General features: G+C 36.9%; 1 protein-coding gene across 17 annotated transcripts in view; it reads right to left on the bottom strand.

Moving 5' to 3' along the window:
• PTPRD (protein tyrosine phosphatase, receptor type D) overlaps positions 1–16,239 on the bottom strand; it is a 396,821-nt gene extending 380,582 nt beyond the window's left edge. For all 17 annotated transcript variants that reach the window (XM_023535084.1, XM_023535086.1, XM_023535085.1 and 14 more), the window contains exon 1: positions 16,056–16,239. In XM_023535084.1, the coding sequence (XP_023390852.1) occupies positions 16,056–16,119 (64 nt within the window). In that variant the 5' untranslated portion in view covers positions 16,120–16,239. The remainder of the gene's footprint in view (positions 1–16,055) is intronic.
• Between the last annotated feature and the right edge of the window lie 252 nt (positions 16,240–16,491).

The raw sequence follows: 16,491 nt of genomic DNA, 5'->3' as shown, positions 1-16,491 counted from the left end.
TATGTGCCCTGCCTGTCTCCATCTTGTTCACTATCATATTCCCAGCACTCAGCAAAATGCTGGCAGGTAGTAGGTACAGAATACATATTAGATAAATATAGATGTATATACTACCTGCCAGCATTTTGCTGAGTGCTGGGAATATGATAGTGAACAAGATGGAGACAGGCAGGGCACATACCCAAGACCACACCTCTAGTAAACAGCAAAAGACAGGAGCTGCTCTTTCTACCACACCATATTTCTTCTGAATAAAATTATAAAACATATATGGACTTACAAAAATGCAGCAACGCGGGCCAACTATATATCATAGCAATTCTGCAGGGCATCTCAATATAACAGAGGGAAATACATAAATAAACAATCATGCTTCATTTGATCTATTTAATATTGAGAACTGAAAGGTACATTCTAGAGTGCATTTTATCAAAATGGATAAAGAAAAAAGTTTTAGCACCAAATCTTTAGTCTTCATATAATAACCAAGTCATTTTCATAGAGTTATCTTATAACTCCAGACGGGACCTTATGAGTAAAATACTGTGTCCACCCAGCTGCTCGCTTGGGCAATGCCCTTCTGAGCATCAGCCTTTGAAATGCTAATTTACTGGCTGAACAACTGTTCAACTGCTCTTCAGCCTCCAAAATTCTGAGGCTTCACATTGAGTAGCCAGAGTAGCCCTTAAGAGGAAAAAGGAGCTCCGGCAACCAAGCTGACTTGACTCCAGGGGATGGAGGAATCTGCAGGAGGGAGAGGGGGGCCTCTCCCCACAGCCTCAGGCTATGAGGGGCCACCTGAGGCCATTAAACTTGGAATTGCTAGAGCATACAAAACTGGGAAGGAAAAGATTTAAATGAATAATTCATCATCCAGAATTCATACTCACCAGAAGTATTTATATAATTGCAGTTAAGATACTTGAATTTGTCCTGCTTTATAGTTTAGTGTAAAAGATACCAGGTAATGGATACCATTCTCTAATTCACTTTCCACAAACAAAATCAGCCTAAGTGTTGCCTGCTGGTGCTTTGTTAAAATTTCTGCTATTATTAAACCACAGAAAGGGCTCAAAACTACTGGGATTGAGAAATTTTATTTATTTCAATTCTACAAATTTCTACTCAGACCTTACACAGAGAGCGAAAATTTGTGGACCCAGACCAGATCCATCCTAAAGATGGTTTCCCTTTGGCCTCAGTATTGTTATTACGTAACAGTTTTTAATTCAAGCCACTGTGTAAAAATTCAGGATGTTTCACGTATAAATCTGGATTTTGAGCTTCCCTAGAAAAAGCAGAAGATCCTCGGCATGCATTCCCAAGTGGCATGGAAAAGCTGGATGGTTGTTTCCTTCATGAGATACAGCATAAACTTTTCAAAGAGTCGAAATGACCTACATCAGTAATGATTTTTACTTGAACGGTTACTGTGGGTATTGATTTTGCTACTTCTGATTGTATTCAAGGCCCAGTATTAGGACAGGGGCAAGGAGGTAGGAGCTGAGATGAGTAAATATAACTTGCACTGGGCATGGGAAATGAGAATGTTAGACAACTACTGAAAGTAACATATGACATCTACAAAGAATGTTAGAAGAGACACAAAAACCATGATAACGTGCATTGGCAGAGGAGGAATGGATTGGAAGAGAAATACACAAAGAAGTTTACATGCTTTTCTAGCCGTTCCCTCTATGGATCCTCTAGTACTTATCAATTTAATCCATCACATAAACCTTCAAGTTTTTATTCTTTTGAGTAAGTTTTGTATCTGGCACCTCTTTATCCTAGAATCACAACTACAGTTCACTTGTGACTTTTATCCTGCTTGAGTTTATAGCAGTCTCTCAACTGGTCCCTCACCCTCAAATTCATTCTCCAAACAACTGTCAGTGAACTATCAAAAATGTAATTTGGACCACATCGCTACCCAGTTTAAAAGCTTCCATCACTTCCCTTATAAGTTAGTAATACTGGACTGTGCTTGAGAATGAACTGAGGAACATTTTTTAAATTACCTGTGCTGGTCCTTACCTTCTTTTAATGTAATTGGTCAGTATGGGGACTATATAGCTATGGTTTATCCCCAAATAACTCCTAAGTATAATCAGGTTGAGAATCACTGATCTACCAGGCAAGCTTCAAGCTTCTTAGCTTTGCCTTAATGTCTTCCAGTATATTTTGTCTCCTCGATACCTGTTGATATTCCTCCAAATTCCAACGAGTTGCTACTGGCAACACCTTGTGCATTTGTCTACGACTGCATGCACTTGCCTGTATTGTAATTATCTCTTTATTGCACCCCCCACTGTTCTGAGAGCAGTGACTTAGCTCTGTCTCTTTGTTATCTCTAGAGCCTGAGGCATAGTGAGCACTAAATAAGAGTTGCCAAAGACAGCAGAAAAATGGACCTGGAAGAGTAGATAAGATGTGAAATTGCAAAGCAGTCAGAAAAGAAGAGAAAGTACTAGAAAAGCTAGAAAAACAGAAAGCAATTTTTGAGTTAAACAGAATGTTGATGATCATGAGTAATTTGTGAAAGTTTCTTTAAAGCTACAAAGAAGAGCCTAGTGGCCTGAGTAAATACACCAAAGGGAAGTGAGCCCATTTATTTCTTGACCAATGGTGATGTTGGGGCCACTTGTTAAACTGCAAACTCTCTAGAGAAAATAGATCCTGAAATACAAGCAATTATTTTATTACAATTATCATAATACCTTTCCTGCTTGCATCTCTCGCTTAAAATCTGAACAATTAAAATGCAAAAAGACTAATGTGTTTTGCAATTGCTAAATGATCTTTTTATATCCCTTTGCTGATGTAGTTTTAATTATTTCAGAAACAGTAGTTAGTTCTCCACAGTGGTTATTACCGCTTACCACAAATGAGTCACGTGGTGGGACTCTCATTCTTTCCCTTGAGATTTTTACTCCATAGTCCAATAGGCTTAACCATTAGTCATTTTCCTTCATACTCAGCCAAGATTTTTGTTTAATCTAATTAGTCCTACTTCATCATACAACTCTAAACAACTTCCATCCTTAGAAGACTATAGTTATACCCTTCACACATTTTCAGAAACTTGTGCCTTCTACTAGCTGCCAGGACAAACTGGCAACAGTTGGTTCTGTAAATTTTCCCATGTGAGTCAGAGATTCCAAATGCAACCAATTGCAAACCCCTCCTCTCCATGCCCCATAAAGCATATTCAATTTGCTGACATATTGGATCACAAGTGTTATTTCTGAGCATTGCTACTAGATCAATGATGCTTTCTTGTCAGTTTTATCTTGCTTTTGATTTAGAAGAACTGAGATGGTACAGAGTACGTTTGTACCAGAATGATGTGATCAAATTCACCATGACATTTCTGTTTTTGCTAGCTTTTATGAAACCAATATCAGGCTTTGAGACCCATAATTATAAACTTATTTCTTTACAGACCCCCTTACGACACTTTCAGTAAATATAACACTTTTCGGCATTTTTTTCTATTTAAAATGTTCATAGCTCCAGATGTCAGGCTCACAATACAACAAAGACTATCCCATAGCTGATAAATTATTCATTTTTTTTAGGAGTTTGCTATTTAAAGTGGCACTAACAGCCAAGTACTCTGAGCACCCCCAAAAGACATAAAGCACAGTAACATGCAAAGCTTTTTCTACATATGTTGTAAAGGTTAAGCACTGTTTATCAAGAAATGTGTTCCTTGAACTTATTTATTCTAATTAATCTGCTCCTAATAAACACTACTAACAAAGCAAAGTGCTAAAAGAGGCTAATCAAACGTGTTTTCTTCCCTTAACTAACCTCACCAGGTTAAAATAAAGTCCTCTTGCTGATAAATATTCTCCACTTCCTACTGTCTGGGGAGAACTTGTGAGTTGAGTCAAAAGCAGTTGTCGTCAAGCCATGAACCTCGAATGAAATCTGGCTCACTGCATGTTTGTAAATAAAGTTTTATTGGAACACAGCCACTCCCATTTATTTATACATTGTCTGTGGCTGCTTTCTTGCTATCATGGCAGAGCTGAATAGTTGTGACAGAGATTGTAAGGCTCACAAAGCCAAAAATATTTACTATATGGTCCTTTCAAAAACATATGTTGCCCTCTGGTCGAGGCATGTAAATGTGTAAAAGTTTCAGAATTTTAGGGCTTTCACTGATGTATAAAAATGTGTTCATCTACTCAGGAAAGGACTGCCTTTAAACGCTTGTTAATCTAGAACATCAATTGTGTTACAGTCTCAGAGGAGAAATTAGAATAAAGTAACCTCAGGTCCAAAGATGCTCATCAAGCTGGCGAGTGCTTCATTTTGATGACAAGCACCACGTGTTTTAGTTATTTATTGCTGTGTTTCAAACTACCTCAAAACTTACTTAAGGTAAAGATTTCTTTGCACACAATTCCGCCAAGCAGGCTTCAGCTAGGCGGGTCTTCTCATCTCGCTTGGGGTCATTCACAAGTCTTAGTCATCCAGAGGAAGATGGAAAGCCAAGATGGCTTTGCTCAGATATCTGGCTCTTCAAGTGGGCTGTCTGGGAATTTCTTTCTTTTATGGGGTCCCTCCAGCAGATTGGCTAGGCATCTTTCTATGATGACTCAAGATGCCACAGAGTGAATGTGGAGGCTCCCAGACTTCTAAGAGTTAGGCCCATGACTGGTATAACATCACTTATGCAGAATTCCATTGGTTAAAGCACATCAAGGACCAACGCACATTCAAGGGGAGGGGAATCTGATTCCACCTAGAGAGAAGTTGCAATATATTTCGACCATGATTTCCAGTTCACCACATCATGACCAGGAGGCTGGTATGTCATGATTATAGTAATAAAATCTGAAGGCAGATGTTACTGTTGACAATTTAGAATCAAACTGACAGAGAAGAGAAAAAAAGAAGCTCAAAGAAAATGAAAATCATTTTATAATAAAACACTGGATGCAGAAAGAGACAATGTAAAATTTTCCAAATCGACAGTATTTTCTCTTTTTTAATTGAAATGGAAAAGAAGCTTTTCTAAATGTCATTCAATGCTTCTCCATTTCTTACACAGTGCATAAACTGTGAATACGATACAATCTTTTCTCCAAGACTCTGAATCTTCATTCTGACTATCAGTGAGGTTCCTGGACAACTATAGTACAGATGGGCCTCAGGGTTTGCTGTGATGGTGGCATTACTTGGGCCCTCTGAACACATTCTAGCTGCTGTGCATTCTGAGTTCTTGTGCCTGTTCTTTTTAACTGTTCTGCCTCCTCTCTAGACAGGAGTCAGGAGCGCTAAGTTCTGGGTCCTTCTCCATCACCTATGCATCTTTTTGCTTCAAGTAGGTCATCTATTTAACGCTTGGTTTCTTTTGCCTGAAAAGTGGTGATAATGGAATGTATGCTGCCTACTCCTAGAGTATTCAGGAGTAAATGAGGTTAAAGTTATAGTGTTTAAACAATTATACAAGGGAAAGGTATTATCACAATCATTAGTATGAGATAAAATTGAATTTTATTGCTAAAATAAAGTAAAATAAAATAAAAATATTTAACAAAGTGAATTAATATACTATAAAATACAGAGGTAATATAATAATAACAATGGCTAACATTTATTTAATGTTCACTATGTAGTTCTAAGTATCTAACTTTGGTTAATATTTAATCTTTACTGCAACCCTACAACTACCATACAATACTCCAAACAACAAAACTGAGACATGAAGAAATTAGGCAATCTGTCTCTGGTTACACAGATATTAAACAGAACTATGATTTTTCTTTCTCAATTTGCATAGTTGATTTCAAGAATTTGTGAAAGGCCTATTGTATTTCTCACAAAATGTCCCCCTTCCAAACCCTAAAGAAGTAAAAAGTATCTACCTCTCCTAACCTGTGCTCTAACATTCTGTTCCAGAGCTTACACACCATTAGTGATTCCCAGCCAGGGGTGATTTTGCCCCCAGGAGGCATTTAGCAATGTCTGAAGTCATCTTAGTTGTCACAGTTCCAGGCTAGGGTGCTACTGGGTAGAAGCCACAAACGTTGCTACACATCCTACAGGACTCAGGGCAGCCCTTCACAGCAGAGAATTATCCACCCCAAAATGTCAATAGCATAAAGCTTGAGAAACCCTGAGCTACACTAATGCATAAACACAGCATGGAAAGATTTCACAAAGAGTACAGCACATAAGTTATATTACAAATCTATGATGGACACTTTTTTTCTTTGTTCTGTTTATTGCTGCTGTCAGGTATATATTGCTTAATTTCTTGATCTGAAAATCATGTCAGTAGATGAAAATGCTAGACAGCTGATGTCTGCATACATCAAGCATTATCGTATATACAATGGGATAAAAACTTTACTGAATGCCTGCCACATAGCAGGCACTTACTGTATTCCACATACAGGATCTCATTTGAACGTCACAGGACCAGTGAGAGCTATGAATATCCTCAAAGAGCCAGAAGAACTGAGAAAGTTGCTACAGGTAAGAAGAGGGGCCAGAATTAAAGCCATATCTGGATAATAACAACATATATCATTTTAGAGGAAACACATTTAAGTTATGGTTTAATAATCCTTATTTTACTTATTGCTCTACTTCCCCACTGGGCTTAAAAGTAAGTCCAAATATGTTAAATCACATAAGCAATAGAGATTTATTTTCCTAAATGGAGGAGGTTTATCAGAAAAGATTGAATGCTTTCATCTACATCAGGAGTCAGTCAGGAATCCTGTTGCTATAACCCTGACTAAATGGGAGCATGTAGAGAAAAGACGTATTAAGGTTCCCGTCTGTCCCGCAAGTCTATGTTGGCCAACATCCTGCAGTTATCGTCCTGCTTTTTGTGTGTACTTACTCCTTAGTCCTCTCCAGCTATATATCGATGACGGGAAGAACAGACTTAAGTACATGTTTCCAATGTAACACTATTATCCGTTAAGAGAAACAGAAAACTGTCCAGAACTAAACAGCTAAAAGTAGACACTTTTGCTTTTGTTAAACAAAAGCTTCAGTGTTCAAAGTCAATATTCACTGGTACAAAGGAAATTTCAATTAAGCTATTTAGACAATGAATTTAAACTTGATCAGGCAACTGCACCAATCCTTCAATGCGCTTTTTGTGAAATAAAAATTTATTTTGTCCCAGTAGAGGACGATAGTGTCCAGTTCAAGTTTCACAGGTAGATATCCCAAGAATTTATGTTTCCCTACATTTTACGGAGCAATCCAAGCTCCTTACAAGGCCTACAAAGTCACATGACTAGCCCGTCTCTGCCTCTCCTATCTCTTCTCCCTTGCTGTGTTCCAGTCTCCTGGGCCTTATTTTGTCCTTTGAGCACACTAGGCTTTTTCTTGCCTTAAGCCCTTTACAAAGCATTGCTCTATCCACTTGGGTGCTCTGAACTCCCACTTTTTTAATGACTGGACCCCTCCCATCATTCAGCTTAAGGGTTATATCTCACTCAGTAATACCTTCCTTGATATAAAATGAAGGAGTGCCCTGTCCCCTCCCTAATGCCCTCTCTTATTGTCATAGCACATTACCCTGTTTTATTATGTTTGCAGCATTTATAACTATCCAAAGTCACACTGTTCATTTACCTTTTGTCCATAAGTTTGTCTTGCCGCGCCTCTCCTCCCTAACCTAGCTCCACTCCAACTAGAATGTAAATTCTGCGATAACAAAAACCAGGATCTGGTTTATACGGGCACAGAGTAGGTATTTACTAAATGAAATATTACTTTTAAATTAAATGTTGTGATTTAAATTTACTTTTAAAGGAAACATACAGATATTAGAGAGGTTTTCTTTGTATAAACCTGAAATCACCACAGCTTAAATCTGTGAGTGACCTTTTTAGTGATAAACAAATAACAGCTATTTCTTTTTCTCTCACTCCTTTATAGGCGCCTTAAAAATTTATGTAACAATAACAGCAAATAACTAAGAAAGAAAAGAAAAACTACTGAAATGTATTTAGTTTTATAGATCCACTATGCTTTCTGTACTTTTAACTGAAAAGCAATGTATTGTGTGCTGGTTTTTTTAAACTAAATATGTAATTTATATTTTATTGTCATACTTAATAACTGCAATATAAAATGATTATCCTGGTTGTCACAATACTATGCTGTGATTTTGCAAAACCCATCACAAATTGTAGAGTGAACTGAAAACTGTCGGAGATCAAAACATGAAATATCTTTTGTAATAAGATAGTAAACTTAACTCATAATTTTAAACTGATTCTGGATTCTGCATTTTCTTTATGGATACTAATATAAATTTAAATTTAAATAAAACTACCTGAACTCAAGAACCAAAAAGTGAAATTGTAAGAATGGGCAGTGATAAAATTTTGGAAAAGAAACATAATGCCATGTCAAAAAAAAAAAAAAGGGTCAAGTCCTTTTTATGGCTTGGTTTTCTTTCATTCCAAATTATAGTAACCTGTTGATGGCTCAAGTTTTAAAAGAATGTTATCTTCAAAAAAGTCAACTAAAAAATATTCTTAAGTGTCAAGGCAGCCCGGTCTCCCTAACCTCCACCACTGTGCTTGCTCCCTACTTTCTCATCTTCTGCAGAATTTCCAACTAGCCTCTTATCAGATCTCAAGGCCACTCTAGCCCACTGAGGCTCCAAAGCATTTCCCTACCCTGCAGCCACACTTATGTTTTTAAAATGCAAATCTCTTCCTGTCCCTCCCCCAGGTGTTCTTAGAATAAAAACGAGACTTTGAACAAGTTCTATGAAGCCTCGCATTAGCAGATCTTTAAGTCCTAGTCTAACTGTATCTGAATTCCTTGTCTTTCCAAGGGCCTGGGATCCGGTCACATCTATTCTTTCAGGCCCTAGAATACATTGGGTTATCCCTGTCTTCGGGTATCTGAGTACTATCTTTCTCAGACTCCAATAGCTCTTTCAGTTGTAGTCGACTTCTATTCGTTCATTAGACACTAGCTCAAAAAGCATTCCCTCAAGAGCTATGCATGTAATTAAATTTAACAGAATTATATACGTCTTTTAAAAAGTGAGTTGAAAGCTGCCCTTGTTAGCACAGCAGGCTCATAAAAAATGAGTTGATGTAAAAATTGCTCGAATCTGTAGTTTAGTTAATACTATTGTGCCTATGTTGATTTCCTGATTTGGATAATGTATTGTCGTGATGCAATAAATTATTATTGGGAGAAACTTTTAACTTCTTTTAAGTCTAAAATTATTTCAAAGTAAAAAAAAAAAAAATCATTCCTTAAGATGTGTATTACCCTTTTGAACAGATGAGGCACTTAGCTCCCTATTTTCTATCTTCATAATACTACAGTTAGAAAGTATAAAATTTTAAGATTGGTGTTACATATTTGCCTATCTCACTAAAGCAGCAGTCCCCAACTCCCTCTCCTTGGCCTGTTAGGAACCAAGCCACACAGCAGGAGGTGAGTGGTCAGTGAGCGGCAGAGCTTCATCTGTATTTGCAGCAGCTCCTCAGCGCTAGCATCACTACCTCAGCTCTACCTCAGATCATCAGGCATTAGATTCTCACAGGAGCACCAGTTGGGGACCGCTGCCCTAGAATATAAGCCCTTTAGGGGCAGGGATCATATCTCTTTATCTTATCATTATATTCCCACTAGTTAACTCAATGCTCAGCACAAAAGATGTGTTCAATAAACATTTAAAGGAACTATTAAATACATGAACAAGCCAATCGGGCAATGTCTTTTGAAAGCACAGATGTAATAAAGATACATATTTACATTTTTAAAAGATACTGCTCAAATTATGAAGTTAATGGGATAATAAACGTCAGTAGAGATCTAAACATGGATGCCTCTAATTTGGAAATGATGCAAGCTAATGAGAAATAAAGCATAATAGCAACTAACATTTAATCCTGTTATTCAAAATGCTTTGAAAGCAGCTCTTTATTTAATCCCTATGATAACCACATCAAGTGTGTGTTATTTTCAGTCTTCATTTTACAGATGAGAGGCATGCAGAGATTTTTAACTTGCCCACGGTCAGAATAACTGTATAGAAGAAGCAGGATTTGAACACTGGTACTCCAGGTCCTGAGTCTATATTCTTAAGAATTACTTCTTGCCTGGATATAAAGTCTGAAAATCCCACTTGAGAGAGTTCCAAAGAGTGAGCTATGAATTCTGAAGATAGATTACAAGCTGATATAGGACAACACTTCTTTAAATCTTTATATCTCCATCATTTTACACAAAGCTTTTCATCCAGCAAGCATGCGCGTACACACACACAAACACACACTAGCTTGGTGATTGAATAAATGAAGCTAAAGCAAACTGAGGAAAAGAGGCAAGACAAAATTATAGGTGAGGGAATTGGTTTCCACACAATTACTTTTCTCTTTGATTCTTCAAGATGGATACTGGTTGGAGGTTTTCTGAATTAACTGAAGCAAGACAATATATGCAGGAGAGTGGGGGCTCCCAAACAAATGAAGGTTATTTGAAATAAGTCAGATAAATAGTAGCTAACTGAGGAAAATTAAAGAAACTGAAAATGCGAAGAGAAAGAAATGAGGAAATCATAGAACAGATTAATTAATTACGACCAGGCTATTAGCAATAACAAGAAGTAATTCACAAATATTTTAGATATTGTTCTATCCTTTGAGCTTAGAGCCTCATCACAAGCAGAGATCAAAGATAACAAATATGTTATGCTTTGGATTAAAAAAAGATGCAAATCCCTCTACACTCAAAATGCTTTGAAGTGTACACATTTGTTGATTTTGAGACATATTTTTAACCTTACTAGGTAGATACAGCTCTGCTGGGAGCAATTAATTCAGAAAGCCTCAGAAAACTCTGCAATGGGGCTAAAGGATCAGTAAAATAGCTGGAATATTTTCTTTGCTGCAGACAGCTGGATACTGCTAATTTAACTACTTTAAAGTGAGGGAAGGAAGGAGGAGGGAGAAGCAAGATTTTTAATTTGCCACACCTTTGTAAATTCAGAGGAAAGGAAAACAAGGAAGGCATTTATAAGCATGGTAAATGAACTGGCTTTCTCCCTGCTCTCCTCAACGCACATGTCTACTCTAACTGGCCAAAGAAAACAACACACTTTCCTTTCAGGTTGCATATACCAAAGGGAATCTAACCAAAGAGCTGGGTAATAAGTAACAATTTACCTTTTCTTTTTTAAACAGCTTTACTGGGATGTGATTCACACATCATAGAGTTCGCCCATTTAAAGTATACAATTCAATGACATTTAGTGTGTTTATACTCAATTAGTAACATTACTCCAATGTAACATTAGAACATTTCATCATCCCAAGCAATTTACCTTTTAAGGGACTGTTTAATATTTTGTGATATACATACATACGTACATACACACATACATACATACACACATACATATATACCCAACCACTCATAATCTAAAATAAAAGCAAAAAGACATTTTTAATGAAGTGTGAATGTTCTTAGTGTGAAACGGCCCTGTTTGCTGGGTGGTATGCATTTTGATAACATAAGAAAGACATCCTTTCCATTCTTAAATTCATTCGGGGAGGTCTAACTCCTTCAGTTAGGCTATTTCTCAGAGGAAATCATTTGCTCTGCCCTTTAATCCAATCGTTTTTCTTTTCCTTAAAAAAAATCTTGCTTTCTATACAGATAATTTCTGGCCATATCAAAAACTACTCACTCCCTTCCTTACCATGTTGATCTCCATACCTAGCTTCTTTGGCCCACTGGCCCACAGATTACTATTTTTGCTTACAGTAAATAATTATAGCTCCACCCTTTGAGCAACTCAAGTGCATTACAAGAAGCAACAGAACAAAAAGATGAGAACACTTTCCATTACCCATTAGACCAAGCCAAATAAATTTTAAATTGGTAAGTCTAAGATAGATTTTTTTAAAGCTTAAAAAAAGCAGATGTGGTTCATATTTTTCCCTCTTAATCTTCAACTTAATTCCTGGAACGAGAGTTCTATACAGGCTATGTACAAGCCTGTATAGAGAAGCAAGTTGGGGACATCAACATGCATCAAGAAAACCTGGTTTATCAACCACCCAGATTTTGATAATCTGTAGGTCAAATGAAAGAATTTTAGCACAGCACCTAACATGAGTGCTCAATAAAAATGTTAGCTAAATGTTTTTGAATAATGATATAATTACATATAATATTTATTAAACACCTACCCGTATTTTATATAAACTCATTTAATCTTCTCAAAACCCAGGGTCTATATCATACAACATCACCATCATCCACATTTTAATGAAAGGGAAACCAAAGCAAAGAGCATGATATATCATGCTCCAGATTACAAAATGACAGCAAGAATTTAAAAACAAACTCTGGCTTCAGAGTTCATTTTCTTAACTATTACCTTATGCTGCCCACCAGGAAATACATAAGGGAAAAATGGTTATTTTAAAACATAGATATCAGTCTATTCTCTAATGCCAAAGAAATAAAGGAGATCCCTGGATATAGTGATATAATACCAAAGAGAATAAATTGTTTTCATATAGGACAGAAACAAAGTGAGTAAGCACAGGGACTATAGGAAGGTCTTTTAGCAGTAGAGAAGGAAAATGAGGGAGTGTTCACGATCTGAGGTTTAAAAAATGGCAAAAGGCAACAGAAAATGGATGAACTAAAACATTCGAGGAATTAAACTATCAAGATTTATGTTTCTAATGAAGATCCAGTTAACACTCAGGTCCAATTATAGTGGCCAAAGTGTAAAGTCAGGTCTAGCATGTAACAGTAAGTGGTAAGCAATTTCATTAAAGTGAAAGCAGTTTGATGAAAAAAGGTGCTAACAGCGTGTTCCTGGCTGGCATCTAGTTTAAAACAAACAAACAAACTGGTAAATCACAAACTAAAGCTCCATATGAGATAAAACTATCAGAAACTATTATGAAAACTCAGTCAAAAGAAAAATATTCACCGAGAGATTACACTAATACTACATAATCTAAATTCACCTTGAATTTGCACACATGGTATCACTGAATTGACTTCAATCAGGCCACTACCTAAACTAGAAAACTAGCTAGCCTGGCATGAGGAAGCACTACTCCTAGTGCTCAAACAGAAGTCACACTTAATTCTTTCCTGAGACTATAGCTCTAACATGTGTACGGGCATTCAAGAAACAGCAAGCAAAATCATTCTGAGCATTTGAAACATAAGAATGAAAAGAAATAGATCCATGAACACATCTCGACTTAATAGTGGGGACCTGTAGGGCATTTTAAATGGTCAATGGCAAATACTATAATTTTCTGCTAAAGGGATATTATCACAATTTTTCAACCTGGGTTTGAACAAAAGCTCCTAAGAGCTCTCCTGCTTAATGCAACATCACACCTAACACTTTGCTATGGCGTTCTACACAGGAGATTATAATCCTAATACCTTAGCTCTTTGAAGTTAATCATTTCAAAAAGGAGTGAATTGAACATATTAAATTAACACTGTAAACGAGAGTGGCTTCTTTGCATTCCCTACCCCCTTATAGTCCTTTCTTCAAAAGAGGGGGAAAAAGTATTATTTCATAGTTCTCAAATTGCTCTGACAAGCTACTATTAAATTTTGAAATATAACTCCTGATCACTTGAAAATACGAAACACATTTAGTTAAAAGGAAAAACAAATATGGCTAAATGTACCAATGAAAGCATAGAGAAAGAAACCAGTGACACAGGTAATGGAAGCCTAAGAAATATTCTTATATGATGGTGAAGAAATCATATTTTTCTTCAGTGCTACCTATATCTTGATTTTGTTCATGTTTTAAGAAAAGGTGAAGGCATAATTTAATGGGTTATAATCTAGATTATATATGATCAATTGTTCTTTGAACATTCTTAGTGACTAAAATTATACTTGCAGCTCTATCGTGTGCATTCATGTACCATGACTATCCTCCAGTAGATCACTAAGGGATGTTTTCTTATTTTAAAATGTACTTTTAAAAAATGGCTAATTTTTCCTCTTTCGCCAGGAACACTCAGGTTACACATGCTATTCGCCAATGCCAAATGAATCTGTTAAAGGAAACATATACTAAATCAAGGCTGAGTAGACAAGGGCAAACTGGACAAAATTAATTTGCAAAGAAGAAGCCTGTATCTCACTTTTTAGTGAGAAAGAATGGATTCTTTTTCAGGTTACATCTTGAAGTTGAAAGCTCATATCACATGAATATATACCATGATAATATCTTAATTTAACTAAAAATTGCTAATGTGTGCCTTTGTTATTGCTTTTGTAAGACCCTACTGTATAGGAAGTGTGATGAATGAGGAGAGCGAGAGGGCGAAAGGGAGGAGCAGGATGAGAAGATGAAATAGGTGATGGTCATCTGTAGTACAGACTGCTTTTTAAAACATAATTTTAAAAGTATTTATTCCTAAACTCTTGACATCTGTCTGTCACTTTCCACCACAGAACCAGGCAAAGGAGTAGCTGCTAAGTAGAAGAACATTTTTACTTATCTGAAAGGATAACTTTATAGGCATACGATAATTATATCTAGTAACTTTAAGGAAATCTCTTAAGAGGAGATCTGATATTAGAGTGAGTTCCCAGGGTCTTCATAAGCTTTTGCCAGAAATTAACAATTGTAAAAAAAACTTACTTCTCCACTTCAGCCGAAACAGAAAAATAAAGCCATATGCTTGATTTATTTAATAAAGTAAATTTAGATTAGATTAAAATAGATTTTGACATAAAGGGCTTTAAAATAACAAGAGCATCTTTCATTTGGGTCTTTTCCCAGTTAATTATTTGCTGGCATTGTACAAGAAATTCCTTGGCTTCGTCCTAAACCAACACTCCCAAGTGCTAATTAGGAGACTATATACATTATTAACCAGAGAATGTTGTGCTTAAAACATGCATGTTCCATATGTATCTTATTATTAACATTATTCCTTTCAGTCCTGGAAAGCTGTCTTTCAAAAATATTGCTCCTATTTAAATAACGAAATTGGCAGCTATTGAGGAAATTCTTGTCAAAATGCAATTTCATAGGTAGTGGCCAACGTGACATAGGATCCTTGTCTTCAAAACATCCTTAACATGAATCAAATTTAATCTCATTGAAATAGTCAGTGAAGAGAAACTTAATGACTGCAGATGTATATAACATTTTAATAGTACCAGGGGACCCCCAATGAGAATGGCCAGCTCTCATGTGAGCTAAACCACTACTGAGGAACCAGATACGCTGTGAGTACAGGCCAGAGACATGCCTTTTCCCAGTACTACTGATTCCAAAGGCCACAAGACAGATGGGAAAGGAAACATATGTAAACAAGGTAGACCTAATGAGTCCCTAATTATGAAAGAGATATGATCTTCTCATTAATTGGAGAGCTAATTGACCACAATCTCAGTTTCATACATTGGGTCCAATAATCCAAACTTTTGTGTCTGTATTCCCCAGAATTCTCCTCACATTTCCACACTCTTCATCCAGCCACAAAGTTGTCAGTTCTGCTTGATTTGTTTGAATACTGTACTCGCCGACAGCTGTCGGAAACAGTACGTTAGAACAGCTGCTATGACAGCTACAAGGGGCTTGGAAGTTTAATTGGGCTCAATGTGACATTGTGTGTTTTTTTAAACATAGAAATACCCGCAAAACTAAAGAAATTTCTAATGTGTCTGAACAATATTTACTTATTGGCAACACCGATTGGTTAACCCCAATTTGAGTTATATCATTGGTCTCATAATATCTTTGCCACCCAACTGGTAAAAGCATCAAAAAAAAAAAAAAAAAAAGGACAAAACAGTAGGAGCAGTTAGATGCACAAAAAAAAGGGGGGCATTAAGAGAGAGGAAATGGTAAGGGAAGTCACATCAATAATCTCTTTCAAAGGCTGGCCGATAGCCACGGAGGATCCCACAGTGTCTCAGGATTTACTTCCAAAGGAAATGCATTCAGAGGCCATGAGCCTAGTGCCAAATGTAAACAAAACCACTCTTTGTGGTCACAGACCCCTAGAGCAGGGAGAATGGCTTACTCTCAGCATCCGCGCGGAGGAAGAAAGCGAGGAGCAGCAGCAGTGGCCTGGCTGCACGCACCATCCTGCAGCCTGGCAGCAGCACGCACTGGCAGCTCGGAATCACTGCCTCTGACGCCGCAGCAAGTGTGTCCGATCTGAAATTTCAGCTGGAACACTTTCAGAGCCTGTAAGGGGAGAGAAAGAGAAAAGAAAGGGAAGAAAACAGAAAGGCAGCTTAGATTCCTCACTTTTTTCCCCTTGTTCCATCGCAACCACCATGAGAGACACAACCCATTATAAACACACTACATTGTAACTGTGATGCCTTTGTACTAGGAAGTAAATAACTTGGTTTGCGAAATGGGACAACCCTAGCCTATCTTGTTCCCATTTTCAGGCCATCCTAAAGCCAACCACCTTACACTTCACTCTCAGCTATGCCATCTTTTGGCCA

The sequence above is a fragment of the Pteropus vampyrus genome, unplaced genomic scaffold, assembly GCF_000151845.1.
Source record: "Pteropus vampyrus isolate Shadow unplaced genomic scaffold, Pvam_2.0 Scaffold136, whole genome shotgun sequence".
In the NCBI taxonomy this organism is placed as follows: Eukaryota; Metazoa; Chordata; class Mammalia; order Chiroptera; family Pteropodidae; genus Pteropus; species Pteropus vampyrus.
Note: the sequence above shows the minus strand (reverse complement) of the source record. Positions and strands in the feature narration are given on the sequence as shown.